General features: G+C 37.8%; 1 protein-coding gene across 2 annotated transcripts in view; it reads left to right on the top strand.

Moving 5' to 3' along the window:
* The window catches only part of LOC129238852 (E3 ubiquitin-protein ligase HUWE1), a 52,710-nt gene extending 39,363 nt beyond the window's left edge, over nucleotides 1-13,347 (top strand). For both annotated transcript variants that reach the window (XM_054874070.1, XM_054874068.1), the window contains exons 7-12: nucleotides 5,394-5,801; nucleotides 5,874-6,062; nucleotides 6,126-6,447; nucleotides 6,538-6,703; nucleotides 6,780-6,970; nucleotides 13,096-13,347. In XM_054874070.1, coding sequence (XP_054730045.1) covers nucleotides 5,394-5,801; nucleotides 5,874-6,062; nucleotides 6,126-6,447; nucleotides 6,538-6,703; nucleotides 6,780-6,970; nucleotides 13,096-13,198 — 1,379 coding nt within the window. In that variant the 3' untranslated portion in view covers nucleotides 13,199-13,347. The remainder of the gene's footprint in view (nucleotides 1-5,393; nucleotides 5,802-5,873; nucleotides 6,063-6,125; nucleotides 6,448-6,537; nucleotides 6,704-6,779; nucleotides 6,971-13,095) is intronic.
* The last annotated feature ends 8,047 nt before the right edge of the window (nucleotides 13,348-21,394 follow it).

Here is a 21,394-nt window from a genome sequence, read left to right as displayed (position 1 = left end):
GCGGATTTTTTTTTAGAAAATCATGGAACTAAATAACTTTATATTGTAATGTATTGCCCATTTTGATCAATGGCCTTTTGCCATCTTTCGGGCAGCATCATAATCCCACGTTCATAAAACTTCTGGTTTTTATTAACAAAAAACTGAATCAGGTATGATTTGACGTCAGCATCATTATTGCAATATTTACCATTAAAGGAGTTTTGTAAAGATCGGAACAAAAATTAATCAGATGTTGCAAGGTCAGGACTATATGGTGGATGTGGCAAAACATCCCAACCAAGCTCCAACAATTTTTGCCGAGTGGCCATGATGGAATACAATACTTTTTCGATTTGTCAATTCGGGCGGCTTTTCTTCAACTGCGTTGTTTAATTTCGTTAGTTGTTCAGAATTGATCGTTCGGTTGGGTGGTAAAAAATAATTCCCGGTACAGAATGTATGTACCATTGTATATGCATGCGAAGGAGTAATACTTACTTACTTTCTGAATAGCGTGACGAATGATTCCTCTCGAAGTTTTTATGTCGATTACTCGAACTCGCGGATCCTTTCCTGGTATGACATCTATCACACGACCTATTTGCCATCGTTGTTGTGGCGCATTGATCTCGTGCATTAAAACCATAGCGTCTTTTGCAATGTTTGCGTTGTGTGTTCATTGTGTTCGCGCGTGAAATTCGTTTATTTAATCGCGTGACTCCCACTTCCAAAATATTTGGTCGATGGCTGTGATTTGAGTCCATTTGTTGGTGTGATTGATGTTGTCTGTTATTGTCACTGCTCACTCCGGAATAGATTTTAGCGCACTGCCAGTTATAAAGTGACCTGGAGTCAGAGCTTCATAGTCGCTGAGATCAGAAGAAAGAGGAGATTCTGGGTAAGTAGGAGTTTAAACTGCTACAATATCCAGAACGTAATTATGCCAGTGTTACGCGGGTCTCACGGGGAAGCTGGAGCTCTTCATCTGCTATAGTTGGTGGTTGGACTCTGATTATGGCATTCACTGGACGGAAGCTTATGAAGGTGGTAACAGTCTCCCGGTGAATGTCGTTTATTGACTGTCTGGTCCAGTAGATTTCTGTCAGTTTTGTCCTGGATCTCGTCTGCGTAGTGTAGTAGGTGTCTCCTGACGTGCCTAGGAGGCGGCTCTGGCTCAAGTAGGTGTCTGCACGGGTGAAACCTACGGTTGCTGCTGAGCAGTTTGTTATGTCCTTAACAGGTAGCATATTGGCCTCGTCGTGAAGGTGTTGTATTGGGGAAATCAGGAGGCAACCCGTCGCTGTCCGAATGGCGTGTCACTGGTTCCAGGCGACCAGACATTCGCAGCATAGTTTAGAACCGGCCGGCCAATTGCCTTAAATGTTTCAACATTTCTTTCTCTTTGCCCCAAGTTCTGCCGGCAAGCGATTTTAGGACCTTGTTGCGATTTTGGACTTTAGTGGCAATTGTGGTTGCGTGCGCATAGAAGAAGAGCAAACTGTCGAAGGTTACACTCAAAATTTTGGGATTGTTTACCGTCGGCATTTGTGTGTCATCGACTTTTATCTTGAGGGGCAGTTTGACCTCCTTTGTCCAGGTGGTAAAGAGGGTCGCTGCGGCCGTAGGACGGTACTTGGCGACGAAGCCTCTCTCCCACAACAAATCCGACACCGAATTTGCGATCCTTTACATGGTAGTTGTAGTAGACGTCGCAAGGTCCTATGGTTTTCTTACCTTGCTCCGTCCATCGCATCTCTTGGATGGCAGTGATGTTAGCTTTTACTCTCACGAGGATATCAACCAGCCGGGCAGAGGCACCTTCCCCATTAAGTGTGCATGCCCTCAAATCGTATTTCTTATTTCGTTTGCAGGGGTCGTCATCAGTAAAGGTAGTTCTCATCCGAGATTTTGTTGCTGTTTTCATTGGGGGAGGTTTTTAAGTGGCGGGTCCCAAACCCAGCTGGTTGCAATCCTGGAATGGAAAAATTTAATGTGGCGGAGCTAAAGGCTATTTATCTGGGGATATTTATCCGTAATCTTCTTGACGGTTTTCAAATTCTTGCTTACAAATGCCTCAGTGAATGCCAATACGGTTGGTTGTGGCATTGTTAATAAGGTCAATAATTCATAATACTTTTTTAAGCTTGAGATGCATACACCTTTCACTTTTGGTAAACTGTGAGCACTAATCAGGATTCTTGATATCGTGATTGCTCATATGAAAGGATTTGTATTTTTACAGACAGTTTAACGGCTTTCAGTCTGTAAAATCAGTCTCGAACAACTGTTGTTTCTCTATCTTTAATCGCAAAATTCTTGAGTATGGGTTTCTCAGTGTAGATGTAGTTTTGAAGTCTGGTAATGTCGGTATCGGTTTAAAGAACGGGCTAATTTGGCTACAAAGAAAGCAATCGACTGTGGTCCCATTGTGTGTGTAAATTTACCTGTTGAAGAAGCACTGAAAAATATGGGCAATACAATATTCAGATTGGCATTCTGGCTTTTGCATCCTAGTCTATTTGCTAGACTAAATGAAGAGGCTCTGTCAGTGAACCCATTGTTTTACATGTGCAAATTCAAAGTTAATGAAATCAAAAGAATTAACAGGATTTTGACTGGGAAAAAATACGATGCTGTCTATCTTTGTAGAATAAATGCTAGCAATACCGATCTCTGTTCTTGTGGCAAAATTAAGTCCTACATCCACCACTGTCTATTTTTGAGCACATAAGAAACAAACAAACCTCTTTTCAGAACTGTTCGGACATTGATTCTATAATATTTTCAAAAATAAGGTACTTGCCAATTTTATTTTGTTTTTAAATGAATCTAACGGAGCATTCCAGGGAAAATGGTAAATTTCGACCGCCGAACAAATTGCATTTCCGGATGATTATATTAGTGTTAATGTATTTAAAATATATCAATCTTCATTATAAACATCGACCTTTTACTTGAGCTCAGTTTGAAGTATCTTTTTTTACAACAAAAACAACTCATACAAATTGTATTTTCTTCTATCGAAATTTGGTCAAGTTTAAGCGCTTAGTTCTCATTATGTGTGACATATAGCGTGAAACTGATAATTGGTGTTAAAAGAACAAACTTTTACCTTTTGAAACGTAATATTAAAAAAAAGTTTATTTATGAACAACGCAGATATGCTCTTTTAAAAAAATGGTTCGATGATGTCCCGTACGAACGCACTTAACACTGTACAGTAATTCTTGTGCTCATTCGAGTAACTTATTTGTTTCGATTACTTTACATTTAAAGCAAACTACTGGTGCTCTTTTTACTTGTAAAGCGTTGATTTCAGTTTGCATCGCAAATAAGTTCAATATTCAGTCATTAAATTTTGTCCCGTACGAACACGGCATATAAGTTTTTCTTTTAACTAAAAAATGGAGAAAATTAGTGAAAATAATAACAACCATAGCGTGTCACGTTATAAAAAATGGAGAGACGAGAAACGAAAAAAAGGTCCAAATTTCAAAAACAACGAAAAAGAAAGAGTGAAACATTGGAGGAAAAGAAAAATTGAAGCCATGACCCAGGAAGAAATACAGAAGAGGAAGAAGTACGAAAAAGAAAAAAAGAGAGTCCAAAGAGCCAAAAAGTTGATCCAAGCCCAATACAGGGAGGCTGGTTCAAATATTGTTGGTTATTGCGAATCTGAATGTTTTCCATACAAATGTAATCAAACGTATGCTAAGGCTGTACAGAAATGTAGGCAAAGTCTTTCCAGTCCACCCACTAAAAAAGGCTGTTGTAGCGGGTGTGGCAAAAAAACTTGGACTTAGTATTGATAACGTTAGGAATAAATCTATAAATGAACCAATTACCGATGACGAAACCACCAAAATGGTGAAAGATTTTTACTTTCGTCCAGACATTGTTTATACATGCCCGGGCATGAACGACACAATGGTCTGTTGGACTAACGGTAAAAAACTTACATTACAAAAGCACTACCTCACCTTATTTTTAAAAGAAGCTTTTTATGTATTTAAGGAAGAGTTTCCGAACATAAAAATAGAGTTTTCTAGATTTTTTATGATAAAATTTTTGCAGTAGATCATGGCGAAAGAATTAAAGAAGTTATATGGAGTGATGGTCCTTCTTCTTCAATTCAAAAATCGTTATAGGTATGGTCTCGTTATTGGTATATCTCTCTGAAAGATATAGCAATGAATGGAAGTATTTTGCCACTTCCCATGGTAAGGGAATTGAAGATGGAGTCGGTGGCAATATAAAAAGACTTGTTAATCAAAAAGCCCGTAGCCAATACTGTAATCCAAAACGCGAATGATTTCGCAAAAGTTGCTGCCACATTAGTTCCTTCAACATCCATTTTTTATATTTCTGCATCCGAAATAGCTGACAAAATTCGGGCTGTTCGTCCCTGGGAATCGTCCAAGCCTATACCCGGAATATCCAAATTTCACGAAATATTAGCAAATGGGCGCGAAGTTACATGTAAAAGCCATGCTCAAGATAACAACAGCATGAAATTTTCCCTTTAGAGAACGTTCAAATCAAAATTTAAGAGCTGAATTTCGTACGCGTCCCGTACGAACATTTTCATTTTTAGACTATAAGTCATTTAAACTAAATATGTCTTAAATGTTTTTGTTGTGTTAATAAACTCTAATACAATACAATCAAATGTCATTTTCGTTTTCTTGTTAATATTATTAGTTTCGCTGAAATTTCCCTTAATTCACTATAACTCAGAGTAGTGGTAGACTGGAGCTGTCCCGTACGAACATATAATTTTTTTTTGATTTTGCAAAGATATGCGAATATTTTAAAGCACGTTTATAGGTTTCGTTTAGAAAACTACCACACAGTATTAGTGCACTAAATAACTCGTTTTAAAAAGTTATGGTTTGTCTATAATTAAGGTTGTAAACTGTAAAAATTCGTACGATCTGTCCCGTACGAACCACGGAATGCTCCTAACTGTTTGAATGTAAGTCGCAATTTTTCAGAAAACTACTACTTTTATATACTAGAAGTAGTTAATTTTCAATGCCAAACGTGAGCTCATTAAATGGCTTTTGAATCACAGCCAAAGTGTTTTGTTATCTTCTTACTGGTCTTCATATACTTTGGTTCCCTAATTGTCCCAATTTTGTTAAAAACTATTTTAAATCATCAAATGTTGTTTTAGTAGGGAATCAGCTGGGAAAGAACGTCGATTATAGATAATTCGAGATTTCCATTTGAGTTTTTGCCTATAGATCACCTATGCCATTTCATCAAAACTAAAAGTTCTTATTAAGTGGTATAGTCGATGCCCCATTCATACTATTGCTCTGATCAAATCGGATCCAAGTTTAACTTGTCTATGACGTATTATAATAACAATAAATAGATTTTGTCAATATTAATAAATCTCCTTTCAGATACAACTGAAATACAATCGATTTCTACAAGAGCATCGGAATCTGCAGACACTATACGCAAATGGAGCATGCGCGCAAACCCACCAGAAGTGCAGCAAAAATTAGACAAGGAAAACTTTCTACTTTTTGCAGAAAAACATCGAACAGTACTTAATCAGATACTTCGTCAATCTCCAATTCATTTATCGGATGGGCCATTTGCTGTTTTGGTGGATCACACTCGTATTCTTGATTTTGATGTGAAAAGGAAATATTTCCAGACTGAGCTCGAGCGAATTGATGAAGGTGTACGTCGTGAAGAAAACACTGTTAGTGTACGCCGTGTCACCGTGTTTGAAGACTCGTTCCGAGTGTTGTATCGTTTAGGGCCCGAAGAATGGAAAAATCGCTTTTACATAGTTTTTGAAGGTAAATATTAATAAAATAAGACACATTAATATTTTTTTTATTATATATATGTATATACTTTTGCATTCACAGATGAAGAAGGTCAGGATGCGGGTGGTCTACTAAGGGAGTGGTACGTCATTATCTCAAGGGAAATTTTCAATCCTATGTACGCTCTATTTTGCGTCTCACCAGGAGATAGAGTGACTTATATGATAAATCCGTCAAGTCATGCTAATCCTAACCATTTGAGTTATTTCAAATTCGTTGGCCGTGTAATAGGTATACATATAAATTTTACATTTTTAAATCGATTTTTGAAATATAAAAGTTGTTGTATTATAGCAAAGGCAATACATGATAACAAGTTACTTGAGTGTTATTTTACTCGGTCGTTTTATAAACATATTCTCGGAAAGCAAGTGAAATACACCGACATGGAGTCTCAAGATTACGAATTTTATAAGGGACTAGATTATCTAATGAAGAACGATATATCGACTCTAGGTTACGAGCTAACATTTTCTACTGAAATACAGGAATTCGGTGTTACTCAGGTGCGAGATCTCATTCCGAATGGTCGTAATATTGCAGTAAATGAAGAAAACAAATTTGATTATGTCCAGCTAGTTTGTCAACTTAAAATGAGCGGTTCAATTCGTCAACAGTAAGTTTTGAATAGATTCGTATACGTATCTACCTTTGCAAGCATATAAATAAGTTTATATTTCAATAAATTTGTACTCTAAATTTAAAGATTGGATGCATTCCTCGAAGGATTTTATGATATTATACCGAAACATTTAATTTCAATATTCAATGAGCAGGAACTAGAACTACTTATATCTGGTTTGCCTGATATCGATATTGAAGACCTTAGAGCAAACACAGAATACCATAAATATACTTCGAAATCATTGCAGGTAATATTAGCTAGTAATAGGTTCATACCCTTCTGCCAAACAATCCAGAATCTTGTTTTATAATATTATCTTGCAGATACAATGGTTCTGGAGAGCTTTGCGCAGTTTTGATCAAGCTGATAGAGCTAAATTTTTGCAATTTGTTACTGGAACGTCAAAAGTACCCCTGCAAGGATTTGGGTCTTTAGAAGGCATGAACGGTATTCAGAGGTTCCAGATTCATCGTGATGATCGATCAACTGATAGATTGCCATGTGCGCATACTTGGTAAGAGCATTATATCTAAATTTTCATTTATTTTTTAAATCCTCATCTTCGAATATGTTGAGTACTAGTATTTTTAAACCCTAGTTTATTTCTACTTAAACACCACCGTATGGGTGTACCACCCTCTCCTTTAAGGATCACGTAATTCGTTTGTTTTTTGTGAATTTTTTTATGAACAGTGTGAAATCGATTAAAATTGTAATACTTTGTAGCAAATGTCTGCAGCGGTGATATCCGACACCATTATGGGATAATAGTCAGCATAAGATACCAGTGAGACTCCTTCTGGTCGCTGGAGGAACTTCGATATGTACAAGTTGAAAGCGTAAAAGGACAACATTCTGCGGTACACCTTGCTTTATCCTCCTATGTTTTGAGTTTTGATCTTGAAAGATGACTGACGAATGGCTGACCACTCAAATAGTTCGCGGACCATCTCTTCAGTCCCGACGGGAGGGTCGACTGTAGTATATCATCTAGTAGCGTGGAGTGTCTGACTGTGTCGAAAGGCTTTTTCAGGTTCAGCGCTACTAGCACAGTTCTCTCGTAAGGGGGGTTTCGGTTTTGGTTTTAGTGTGTATGGTGGTGAGGGCTGTCGTAGTACTGTGCATTCGGCGGAATCCTTTTAGGGGTTTTCAACATCAGAATGTTAAGTCCATCAGAGCCAATGACTTTGGAAGCTTTTGCTTGTTAGATGGCCACCCGGACTTCATCGCTAGAGAAAGTAAGTTGTGCACTATTGTTGGGCAGTTTGTGCAGCCTTCTGGTAGCACGATGCTTGGACCTATCGACCGGAGGATGCAATAAGATTTGCCGGGTAAAATAGCTCGCATATCTCTTCGGGTCCGACGAGGTGCAACCGCTAAAAGTGATCATGTCATTTTACTTCGTCGGATTCGATGGGGACTTTACTGCTGACCAGAGTTTACTCACAATAGTGATGAAGTTGAAGGTCTTCAGGTGTTCTTCTCGTTTTATCCGGTTATGTTGGGTGACCAGTTGCCGAATCTCCAAATTGAGATCCCTTATTCGGAAATCCTCGGGATCAGGCTGGTGTAGATGGGAAATTGGGATGATTGTCCCAGATCTTTCCAGCAATAATGAAGCGACTCGCAGGAGCAGCGGTCACCTTTTCGAATGCACGTTCTCCTACGCGCACCTCGATGGATGGGGAGAGCGGCGAAAATGTCCTCAGTGAATGCCGCGAAGCCGTCCCAATGAGCTTTGTTATAAGTTAACATAGGTCCAGGGATTCGCGGAAACAAAGTCAACAGGTCTTTCGTTCGAGACGATAATGGGCAAGTAGTAGGCAGGTCAGCTGCTGCAATTGCCCACTATCCTGATGGAGAGTCGACGTAACTGTGCAGAATGTCGAATCGGCTATCTGCTCTGCCAAAAGCTGTCTTCTAAAATCGTTTGGTAGGCTTGAATGCCAATTTGTAAATTCCGTTATTGTTGTTGTGGCCTGATGGTGGTAGTCGCCGCGCGGTTGCGAGTGCAGGGCTCTACAACAGTGGGCAATGAGTTACGTATCCAATTTTAGGTGGTGCGCAGGCTAGCGCACCTCCGAAAGCGGCACTAGCCATTGCAAGAACTGCATTTGACACAAGGAACAGATTAGACTATGCGGGGACTAAGAGCTGCTGGTTTGCCCACACACGGGGGTTTTAGCGGGAAGTAGAAGGGGGTTGTGGTGGGACGCCACAGGGGGCAGGGGTTGTGTTAGTCGGGTGAGCTTAGTGGAACCGTGGAAGTTCTATTTGTGGTGCTGGTTGGTTGCGCCAAGCCGTGAGGTGGAAGCCGTAGGGGCTGAGGGCGCCATGCGACGGGAGCAAAACGTGGCCATATACCTGAGAAGATCTTAAGATGGCCCCGCCCGCCGCACTGGTTGCATCTAACCTATGTTGAGTTTGGGTCGAGTCGTATTTGGCAAACACAGTAGAAATACACTTCGATTCCATGGGTGGACTCCATGCCAGCCCTGAGAAGAAGTTTTTGGAGCAGTCTTGCTACATGGAGCTGCTCCAGTGACGATAGACGAAAGTTGAGGCAAGGTGCACTAGATAGGGCTGTTTACAGGGGCGGTAGCTCTTAATCGGGGAAAAACCTGAATCATTCAGCTAACGTGAAACCGGCTGCCATGGAAATGAAAAAATGGTAGTGTGTCTCTATGCTCCTGAAAATTGTAAATTATCATGAGTGTCTAAATATATATTTGTTATATATTACAATAGCTAAAGTCTCATGTATCATTTGTGGATAAAAATTGCGCAAACTAAAAAAATTTTGCGTCATACATTGAACAATGGGTTTTTAAAGATTCGTGTAAACTTTTAATGTGATGTTTATGCAGATTATTTTCATCTTTTTATTTTTTTTTATTTTATTTCCTACATACATCTGTCATATTGACATCTAGTACATTTTTTAATAATTAGTTAGGAAGATTATATAATATATTATATTTCATCATGGCCAGTGCCAAGACGTGTACAGCGATTACAATTTAGGATAGCAGTTACATTTTACACAGAACAGTTATTTTAGCATACGAGAATTGATATTTAATTTAATAGGTCAATTGGTCGGATTGGAAACGTCGTAAAGTTCTTCTTTCACGTTGTCAGAATGTATTGACTTCTTTGTTTTTGTGCTGGTTTCTTTCGTTAAAATATCTTGTTAATATCGCTTTTATTTCTTCGTTGATTGATGGTATATTGAACGTTGTATGGATGACATAATTTTTTATGTACCTATCGGACATTGTTATTATACGTGCGATTTTTGATTGTGTCGTTGTACTTTGTTAATGTGAGTTCTTTTTCCAGTTCCCCACACTTGAAGTCCGTACGTCCAGATCGGTTTAATGACCGCGTTGTATACTAAAAGTTTGTTGGAAATAGATAGCTTAGAATTTCTACCTACTAGCCAATGTAATTGTCGAAATTTTTCCTTTATTTGTTTTTGAAATGATCTTTCAGAGTGAGTATTTGCCATTGTAATTAATGTAGAAGCATCGATCAGTAAGGTAGCTCTTGATAATTAAATAATAGTCCAGTGGTAATATTGTTCTAATTTTATGCAAAAGGACTTTGTGCCAATCTTTATCAAAAGCTTTTGCGACGTCCAAAAATACAGCAACGCAGTATCGTTTATTTCCCATGTCTGAAATTATGTTTTGTGTAACTCGATGTATTTGTTGGATAATTGAATGTTTTTTTCCAAAACTGAATTGATGATCTGGAATGATATTTTTCGTGTCAAGTATTGGGGTAATTCTGTCATGTAAAAGTTTTTCTGCAATTTTAGATATAGTCGGAAGTAGGCTTATAGGTCGATATGAAGTTAGAGCTGTTGGGTTTTTACCCGGTTTTGGTAGCGCAATGTTTTCTGCGACTTTCCATACTTTTGGGAAGTATTGTAAGTGGAATATACCGTTAAACACGTTTCTAAGGAATATTTAAGCCTCAATTGGTAGCTCCATAAGTGATTTACCGCTCAGCATATCATATCCGGGTGGTTTTTTATGTTTAATTCTAGTTTTGATGCACAATATCACTTCTTGCGTGCTTGTCTTTCTTATTTTTGTGATGGTATCATTACTAATCGTGCTAATTTGTTAAGGGGGGGTAAGGGATAAACGCTAAAAAAACACTTTTTCATGAATTTATTGTAGCGAAACGGTTCAAGTCAGTTTATTAAAAGTTGTTGCATATTATAAAGTAACATTTCAAGAATATTTGATAAAATTTTCATGCAAAAATATTGCAAAATGAGCGAATGAGAGCCCAATTACGTAGACGTCTTTTCAAAAATACATTTTGCAGCAGTCAGCATATCTCAGCGTAGAATCATCTGAAATCAAAAAAATCGAATAATTTAGTTAAAGTATGAGTTAAACTCCCCCCTAACGTTTATTTTGACGATTTATTTTCATTTTCAGCCATTTGGTAGTCGTTTGAAGTAAAATGTGATTTTTGACGAAAAAATGCTGCCATTTTGTAGGTGTAAAACCACTTTAATATAAAAAAAAATGGCGAAAAAAAACGTTGGGAGGAGTTTTTTTATATGTAAAATATGTGTGCAAAATTTCAAAAGGATCGGTTGAGTAGTTTTCAAATGCCAATGACTACGCACTTTAAAAAAAAAGGTTCGAGAAAACCGCGTTTAAAGTTTGTAACGGACTACGCGCGCAACTGCTGCGTCTCGGCAGATGTTTGAGGCGGCTCGGCTTTATGCTCTATAACTTAAAAAGTTTTGCTCGGATTGACTTAAAATTTTAACGCGGTATTTTTGAAATGTTTTACTAATACAATAACATGCAAAAAAAAAATCGATTTTTATCCGTATTTTAACACATGCGCTGATAAGTCCCGGGCCTAACACATTGATGGCACTAGTTTTATTGCACTCTCCTCTTTTTCATTTAGTACTAACCTTTATAGCCCTAAAAAGACGGGCTGTTAAAATTTCATGGTTTTATTTATTAGTTCATGAATTATTGTGCTAAGAGTGACGCTAATTTTTGTTATTTTCAAAACAATGGATGAAAACGATTTTCGTGTTAAAATTTCTGGATAGGAGAAAATACCGTTCAAACGAATCAATGGGTTCAAAAGTGTTATAGGGACTCCACTCCATAAGAAACAACAATAAAATGATGGTGTGCTGACTTCTAACGTGGTTGCAGAGACGCCGATGATGCAGTGGACGTCCAAATGAGGCGGTAACACCAGAAAACATAAAAAAACTCAAGCAACGCAAAATCGTTTGGAATGATGACAAAATTACATGAAAATGCTCGCCGGTGAGAAATTTCGCTCGAATGAAAAGGTTATCGCTGAAACTAAGACCTGCTTTGAAGCAAAAGATAAATCGTTCTACAAAAGTGGTATTGAAATGTTAGAGCGGCGCTAGAGTGATTGCGGTTTTCTTGATGGAAATTACGTTGATGAATAATGCTACGTTTAAACCAAAAAATCGTGTTTTCTTTGTTAGGTCCGGGACTTTTCAGCCCATGTGTTAGTTGCCTTAAAATATCGTTATTTTGTAAATGTACGCAAATACTTTGTGTTCTCTGTCCACTTGGGCAACACTTTACTCCTAAATATTATAAGTATTTTTGCATGCTGTGCTTCAGACAGGAATTGTTTCATTATTGTCGAATATTGCTGAAGGTACTCTGCGAACTTTTGTTGTTTTTTCCTCCTCTACATCTCACCTTGTACCTTTTCTTTTCTCAATTAGTGTAAGTAGGGGTACTTTTAACATTTCTCTCACTTGGACCACTTTTAATATTTCTTACTATTAATTTTTGTTTAATAATTCAAGGTTCAATTGTTAATTTAATATATGTAATCTAATTTGTTTGACTAACATTGGAAAATAAACATTGAAAATACGTTCCAAAACTTTATTAGAATATGCTGAGTCGAATGAGTTTGTTCGTTTCTACCACTTGGTAGTGCCAGGTTCGATACCCATTGTGGGCCAGTATGTAAAAGTACCAAATCATAGAAGAAATTTTTTTTATGATGGTGGTCATCCCTCTGCAGGCAATGGCAAATGGTATTTCGGCCTTGAAAAAGCTCCTCATAATAGCCCATGTGCAGGGGCATAAAACTATTCCTCCTCCTGAATTAAAAAAAAAATACATATAATATAAATTTAGAAAATTTATAGAATGTTACAATAATCTTAACATTCTATAAATATTTCAAATTTATATTTATTTTTTTTTGTTCTTTTTTTTCTTAATTTTAATTTTTTTATTTGTTTTTTTTTTTGTTTTTTTTTTTTGAGCAGCTTTCTTAGGCAGAAATGTTTTCGAGGTGTGCTACTATCTGCCGAAAGGCGATTCCTATTAGAAACAACTTTAACTTTAATATCGATAATCCATACTTTTTTGCTTTTCTTAAGTATTGAATTAAAATAAGTTGAAAGGTTGCAGTTCCTTTGACAACTTTATTGGTAATTTATTTAAATTAGAATATTGTACAAAATTTTACGAAAAAAGAAATATTTTAAGATTTAAGGTGTTTATATGCATACAAATATTTATAGCAAAATGTACTACTAAACCAAATTTTGGACTTACTAAAAATTTTCTTTTTAATTCTTTACAGTTTTAATCAGTTGGACTTGCCAATGTACAAGTCGTATGAGAAATTACGCAGCAGTCTTCTTAAAGCGATTCACGAGTGTTCGGAAGGATTTGGTTTTGCTTAAACTCCTAATATTTAAACTTAATAAAATATCATGTTTCATTATAACATTTTGTCGGCTGGTACATGAATTCAGAACGTGACTTAAATTTATGTACCGTTAAAATGATTCCAAATAAAGATCGGAAGATGTTCGTAAAATTACCCTGTAAAGTAGGCTTAGGTTTTATTAGTTGAACTCAAACAAGTTTTTTTAGGCGATCATTCAACATAAGTTCGTTGGTCTCTTAATTACTTGAGACACATATTAAAAAATGTGTTCAAACTTGAATTCATTCTAACTATAATACATTGTTGTCTAAAATTTATTTTGGAAATATCTTTTCATATAATTCAAGCCAATTTTAGAATTTTTTTTTTTTTAATTTCATTCTTCATCTTCAATAATGAAATATATATACTATATGCGAGGAAACCATCTTTTGTTTTTATTTAAATATGTAGATACTAAGTTTTTATGTTTATTCAATTTAATATTTTTTATAAAAGTATAGGTTTAACTTTCGTTTATCCAGTCGTTAATTAAATGAAGTTCTCTCCATTCTGTTCATTTACGTTCTTCATCACGGCCCAGTACTGTCATTACACCACCCTATTCCAAGAGTAGACTAAATTGTCGGGCAATTGCTTTCGCAAGGTTCCAGACGTTATGCTCTAATGGCTTGTTGCCTGGGTGTGTGCGTCTAGCAGGAGACGTTAAAACTAATTACTTGACGTATTCCATGTATTTCCCGGCCCTTCGGCTACATGGTGTCTTTCAAAGAATTTTTCTTAACACGTTCGCGGACGTGAATGCTATAGCATTCATTTTTATAGTGATGCAAAATGAGGTGAATGCTACAGCATTCAAATTTTAAAGCCAAGTTTCGTTCATTTAATGTCATGTAACTTTAAGTTCTTGTAATTAATATACATTTCAAAGTAATGACCAATTGATTCATTAAGTACTTTCATTTAACAGTTATAATACGACGTTCTGACTACTCTTATGATATATGTATTATCAGATTTTGGATATTACAACTAGTTTCAAAAATAATTGCCTGCCTATTTTTGCAGCTCCTTGAATAAAGTTCTGTTAGATTTTCGTAACGCGGTTATTTGTTTTGTCCACCAAGATGGTTTTGTCCTGCCTCTATGGCGTACAAACGGGCATCCAGCTTCTAAAGAACTATTCATGGCTTTCGTTACTTGATTAACCAATCCTCCCAGTTTGCTGTATTTGGTGGGTATCTTTGGCAGTGTTGAGTCATGTGCTTGTTAGGCAGTGAAATCAAGCACCACCTTCCAATTAAAACAACTGATGCTTTGTGATTGCTTTGAAATCTTTATTAAATTTAAGTTAATTTCATTTAGTATACAAAAATATCGGAATATGCCCTATCTCTGAATTGCATACGATCACGTTCTATATTAAAAAAATGAACTAAACTAAATATACTCAATCGCCTTACGTTAAGCCTATTAGACAAAAAACTTATGGCTGCACCTCAACGCAACGGAGCTGCAGTGTCGCTATTATGTATATACATACGTGCATAAGTAAGAGTCAAATCAATATAGTTGTATCCTGGAAAACGAGATAGCGGTTGGAAGTACACGGGTGAACCGCTTAAGAGGCAGTAATGCCCTTAGTAGTCCGGGAGCCAGGGGTCGATTTTGGACTGCGTTTTTATATCGTTAAATTCTAGACTATACTTGTGATTTAGCTTTCATGAATAACGAAAGTGAACGTCAGCTGGCGCACCCGCGGTGGGTGTGATTGTGGGAGGGTACGAAACGTGTCGAAAAAAAATTTCTACCAGCTCATTTTATACCGGCTGAAATTTTTTTCATGTATTGTTGACATTTAGTAGAATAAAAAAAAAAATAGTCAGCTGCGCGGTAGAGGGGGGAAAATACGTCGGCTGAATAGGCGAACTTGTAAAATAAATTGAAATATAAAACTACTTTATGCCGATTGAAATTTTTTTACAATATTTTGGACACATATGAAAATATAATAATGATGGTCAGCTGCGTTGGGAAGACCGTCATGGTTGCATTGAAAATTCCGCGCCCCGCCGAAATGTATGAACACAATGATACATTCTTGCTTCGGCTGACGGTCTTCCCACCGCTATAAACGCAGCTGACCATCATTATCATATTTTCATATGTGCCCAAAATTATGTAAAAAAAAATTCAATCGGCATAAAGTAATTTTACTTTTTAATTTATTTTACAAGTTGGCCTGTTCAGCTGACGTATATTCTCCCCTCTACGGCGCAGCTGACTATTTTTGTTTTATTCTACTAAATGTCAACAAGACACACAAAAAATTTCAGCCGGTATTAAATGAGTTGCTAAAAACTTTTTTCGACACGGGCCATCGTTCCGATTAGACACCAAATTCTTCGACCCAATTCAATCTCCCCAGGTGACCTACTTTGATTTTCCTCTGTCCAGTTTTACATTGTTGTATATGATACATTACATCATTCAAACTTTTAATCATCTTGAGTGGGCCTTCCCTGGCGGCTTGCAATTTTGGAGAAGCTTTCTAACCTGGAGAACTGTTCTAACATGGATGTAATTCTGGATTTAGGAACTATGATTAGATTACGGGCATGATTTCCGTCTTCGCTTTCCCATACGTGGTGCAGAACTCCATCAGTAGTTTTAATGCTATTCTATTGAACCCAATATGACTTGTCAGAGGACTTTCTATCACCATTTTAGTCTTAGATAATCTTAACCCAACGTCTTTTACTTCCATAATATTTTCCTAGTCAGGATCACTCAATTGATTTCTTCCTATCGCCATTGCCAGTTGCAATTTGTAGAGTCGCACATAATTGTCCATTCGAATTAATACACGTTGTATTGTTCGTATTCAGATCGGCGATAGTTGCAATTATGCTGCTGTGCACTTTTTTCTGCCTAAGACCTCTATAGCACGTAGCAAGACTCGATCAAATGCTTTTGTGTACGGCTTATAATTAGAAACTACCTCAGTACTTTGGGAAATCCATTAAAAGTATGATATTTTGGTTTTCGCACCAGATAGTTTAAGTAAGTGTTTATTATTCATTGTATTCTGTAGTTCAATATACTTATTCTTGCGAAAAATTCTATGACAACTTTTAGAATGCTGCAGAAAAAAGTTCCGTTATTTTTGCTTTGGTTCGTATTCATTGTCTTTACATGAATTACTACACTCAGTTTTATGGCAAATTTCGGTGGTTGACAATGGAGTGAGAAGCTAAGGAAAATTTAATTGCAGTTATTGCAGGTAAAAGTGCAAGTGAGATTTACCAATTGCTGAAAAAACTTAATATTTCGAGAATGTTTGTTTACCGCACAATCAATTGTTTTTCGCAAACATCTGAAGTGACAGACAGAAGAAGAAGTAGTCGTCCTCGCGGGGTTCGAACCAGTGCAGCCAGAAAAGCAGTTCGAGAAAGTATTTGGAGAAATCCCCTTAGAAAGCAGAAAATCGTGTCCAGAGAAATCAATGTATTCACCAGATCCATGTCAAGAATAATTAGAGATGATCTCCATATGAAAGCATTTCGTCGCTCAACTGGCCATATTTTGACAACGCGCTTGAATACAATTAGACTCGACAGACACAGCAGCTTATTCGGTGATGCGAAAAACGTGGCAGCGAAATTCGCGAGGAGGTTGGTGGCTGCTGGAGTATTCACCTGCAGAACTTTCGGTCACAGGTCAATAGGAAAGTGGAGCTCATGTTGCACAGACTACATGACTCCGTACTTTGTGTTGGTTTAAGTGGTGATTCTTCCAGAATCCTATTGGCGCTTCCGCCCCATTTTGTTGCCACATCCTCGTTACCAACTTGTTTACCAGTTATTCACAGCATGACTATATCCAGTCTGTGCGGTTCAGGAACCTTATCAGGTTGTTGACATCTAAGCCAGACAGCTGTTCCAGACTCTCGAACAGCGGTTTACACAGGGTTAACATTCTGTCCTTCCATAGGGCAGGGTATTCGCAGAGGAAATGGAAGATTGTTTCCTTTTCTTCCGGGTGTTTCCAACTGTGACAGTATGTGTTGTGAGGGATGCCCATTTTGGCTGCTTGTTCTCCCACAGACCAAAAGCCAGTTATGACTGCCGTTAGTCTACAGGTGTCCCGTCGTTTCATGTTTATCAATGTTGACGATTGCTTAAGGTTGTAGGTGGGCCATAACGTTCTGCTCATTTTGCAGTTCGTCTGGTCTCTCCATCTACAATCTGCGATTCGGAGGTATTTTAGGGAAATTGCACTCTTGACTGCATCGTGCATCGTTGATAGTTATGCGCCCCAAACGTCAATTAATTGGTCTATAAGAGGAATGGGAAGCAAGATTCAAATTTTCAAATTAAAAAAAAAGTAACGGAGGGCAAGACTGGAACCAATTGGGAATGCAATGTATGATCCGTCGTATAGGGCCATTTAAATTGATTCGTTTTAAGTAGGGTAGAGACGACGAACAAATATTTTCAGCGAGCGGCTCGCACACATGTTCATCATATGGGGCTTGGATTTTTTATTATCGATGGGGTTCTTGCATAGATACCGTCACATAAACGGCATGTACGATTCATACTGGTTGCTAAAGATACACTTCATTTGGGACCACGCCCAGTCAGTAATTATCTTACTGTGCTGGACTTGCAAAAGAGTACGCCTACGTACTAACCCTGAACTCCGTCTCCTCCACCTCTCTTTGCTGTACTGCTTCATCAGTTTCTATGCATTATGTCCTCTCGCCTGCTCAATGTATCTTAGCTCTCTTTGAGTTCTTGTAAAGAATGTAGCTACTTCCTTCCCCCTTTCTTCCGATTCCATCATGTAGTAAACTATGTCGTTTACATTTGGGAGCCTTCTTTCTTCCGTAAACCGTGGACAGTGGGAACTGACATGTTCCGCGTTTTCTGAAATGTTGAAGGACAGTAAGGGCTATCGTGTCCAGAAATGAACTGTGACGCGTGATATCACTAAAACTATGGTTGAGCCATGGTCGTTACTCAGGAACCAGCTTATAGGTTTATCGCTCTTTACTGAAAGTGTTCTATCGATCTTGCCACATTGGTAGTGAAACAAGTCTTTCCTCTTCTCTCACCTCTTTTTTTATTTATTTCGGCATCAGCGGCACATCTGTCGGATATTCGTTTCAATTTACTCCCGAGTATATCTGCTGGTATCATGCCATCTATGACAAACGCCGCACTTAGGGCAGTTAGCCTATACACAGACAGTAACTTTCCTTTGTTTCCCTTCAATTTCACCGCATTTGCCCAGACGGTTTTATTGCTTCATTTGTTCTACTTCCTGTATGTGCTTAGCTATCGTCACTATTGCTATGTCATCCGCAAAGCCTATTATTTTTACTTCTCTGGGTACTGGTAAGCAAAGGACCTTGTCGTACATGATGTTACATAAATGTCATATCCCTATAAGAGAAGTAACTTCTTAGCATCCTGAGAGGACCTTTCTGCTTTTCGATCTTCGAATTTCTTGCACACTTCCATTATCTCTGATGCAGATACGACTGGGATTTGCCGAGTGTTGACGAATTCCGCAGCTTCTATTCTCTCGATCCTCGGTCTCTGGGGAAACAGCGTCACTACAATTCGATTGAGCATGATTGGGGATTTGACTAATAGGGCCGTGGGTTTATATCCGCATCATTGCACAGCTACTTAAAGCTCTCCGCTTGACTTTTTTTAATTGCATGTTGTAGTGTTTTCCTTGCCTCTCGGAAGTGCTTTAAAACAGTTTCGTATCATGTTCGGCTCCTGGTTCTTTGCATTCTACGCCGCGCATGTAGGCAATTGCGCCTCAATTGTGCAATCTCCTCAGTCCACCAGTAGCAAGGCGCTCCCTATCGATTTTGCTTTCTTCGGGCATACTCACTAGCTGGTCCTCGTTCTAAAACTTGTCGCGCAGGTTGTACTCAGAGGCGTTGATATCCAACATATCTGTCATTCCACCTGGGCCCTACTGGCTTTAGTTGGTAGTACTTTTCTGTTGCTTGACATTTCAAATAAAATTGCCTGATAATCACAGTGAGTGAATGCTCCACTTGATTTTCCGACGCAGGGAATTGTTTACTAGGTTTAGGTCTTTAATCGATCCCGTACCGGCCTTACGGTATGTAAGCGCACAGCCATTATTTGCAATGCTAATGCCCATTTTTGCGATGGATTCTAGCAAGCTACGTCCTCTGGAATTGGTAAGTCTACTACCACACTCGGTAACCTAAACGTTGAAATCACCGCCAATTACTACTGGCGATCTACCTTCAATGTTTCGCGTCAGGTCGTCTAGTAACGTCTCGAAGCGCTCTTGCGTCCATCTAGGCGGAGCATAACAGCTATACACATAGATGTTGTCCAGCTTAGCTCTTACGAAGCCTTCCACTTGATCATTAATTTCCTGGAGGAGATGTTGGCGTGTCCAAAGTTTCCATGTCTTTCTCGCAGCACCACCTAGCATCTTTTTTAACCTAACATATTAACCCTCACATATTAAAACTACCGCTGCTTTCTGTTCTATTATATTCTGGATGGTTTAAGTTAATCTGGATAGTCCTCATCTCCGTCGATCACTCACAGCCCTCCTGAAGACCGGGCATCTACTGCTGCCCGCAACGTGCTGAAAGTTGAGTTTCACCTTGGCTTTGCACGGTATGGTCTGGGTCTGGGTCTTTTTGTACTGCTTTGAGCGATCCTTTTTGCTTTTGCAGTCTCGCCGAATGTGGACAAAATCCAGGCATTTAAAGCGCTTAAGTGATCGCGCATCCGACAGTTTATTCAGCCCACTTCAACTCGTCCGGCAGTGAGAATTTTATTCGCATCCGCTTCCGTTAAGCTTACCCTACTTCACCTGTACCCTACTTTAGCCATCTCGCAACGATAGTTCTTTACTTTTGCCATGCGATACCACTGACTCTGGTTTTATCATGAGTTGGCATATCTATTTTCACTCTTCGGTATTTAATTATAATTAAATTAGAATGGAACTATCTATTTTCAAGTAGAAGAAACGAGAATATCAGTAAAAACAAAGTACATAAATTTTATTTACATCATTTTAAAATTTTAGCATAAGCTTGATTTTTAATCTATTATATGCACATACTTATGTATAAGTATATATAAATACATTTGTATGTACTGTCAGCCCAAGGCGAATTGAGTACCTTAGGTGACGCCTTTAAAAAACAGTTACTTTATTTTTTGCTATTTTGACAACTCTGACGTCAGCTGCCTTTTCGATACAAAATAAACAAACAAGACAAACAAAAGGCGGAGAAAATATACATTTTAGTGAAAATTCAGTATATTACTGTGGTTGGTTTGGTAATATTGTGATTTGTGATATTTAAACTAATGAAAACGAAGTGCCGTGTGTTAATTTGTTAAAGCACAAATTAATATAAAGTCTCCAACTGCAGTTTGTTTACGTTTTTATGCAGAAGGCGCCGTGGCTTGTGTTTGGTTGTTTTCATTTCTTTTGCCTACTCTTCTTCTTCAAAAACAATTAATTCGCCTTTCTTTTGTTTGTTTATTGATGAACTTTTACGACGCAGCGAATTCGGAAGGTGCAATCTATTTCTTTATCATTATTGATGCCAGTCTAATAGAAGCGTAACCGCCATAACAGGTCTGTCACAATATGTCCGCTCCCTCCGGTGCGGCAACGCATTTAACTGACATGATGTGTGAAACGTGCCGTGGTGCTAAAATGAAAGTATTGCCGCATGTAAACAAAGACAATGAAAATAAAACAGATGTTCTTGTCGTAAAACCAAATATTATATTACATTTCGTTGTTTATATAGAGGTTGTGAAATATATTATAAAATTAGTACTTACCGAAGAAAACAGGGTTTTTATGGAATATATAAAAGGGATCTAGACGCTTATTCATTTTTCAGGACCACTTTGTTAATCCTATACTATTTGAAGTTTTTATTGAAAAGATAAGGTTGCATTTGAATTGACTCAATTAATTTAAATTCTATTTATTTTCTGCATTCAATTTGATATAATAAAAAACATCATCGATAAATATATGCGCGATACAAATTGTTCTTTAAACTGTTGTCATTTTCCCCGCACTTGCCGTACGGCAAAAGTAGAAAGTTGCCAATTGTTGTGCGTTTCGGCATGGCGTACGGCACGTATGTGGCGCCTTCGACTCAAAT

Source organism: Anastrepha obliqua, chromosome 2, assembly GCF_027943255.1.
Source record: "Anastrepha obliqua isolate idAnaObli1 chromosome 2, idAnaObli1_1.0, whole genome shotgun sequence".
Taxonomy (NCBI): domain Eukaryota; kingdom Metazoa; phylum Arthropoda; class Insecta; order Diptera; family Tephritidae; genus Anastrepha; species Anastrepha obliqua.
The sequence above is the reverse complement of the archived record's forward strand: the minus strand, read 5'-3'. Positions and strand labels throughout refer to the sequence as shown.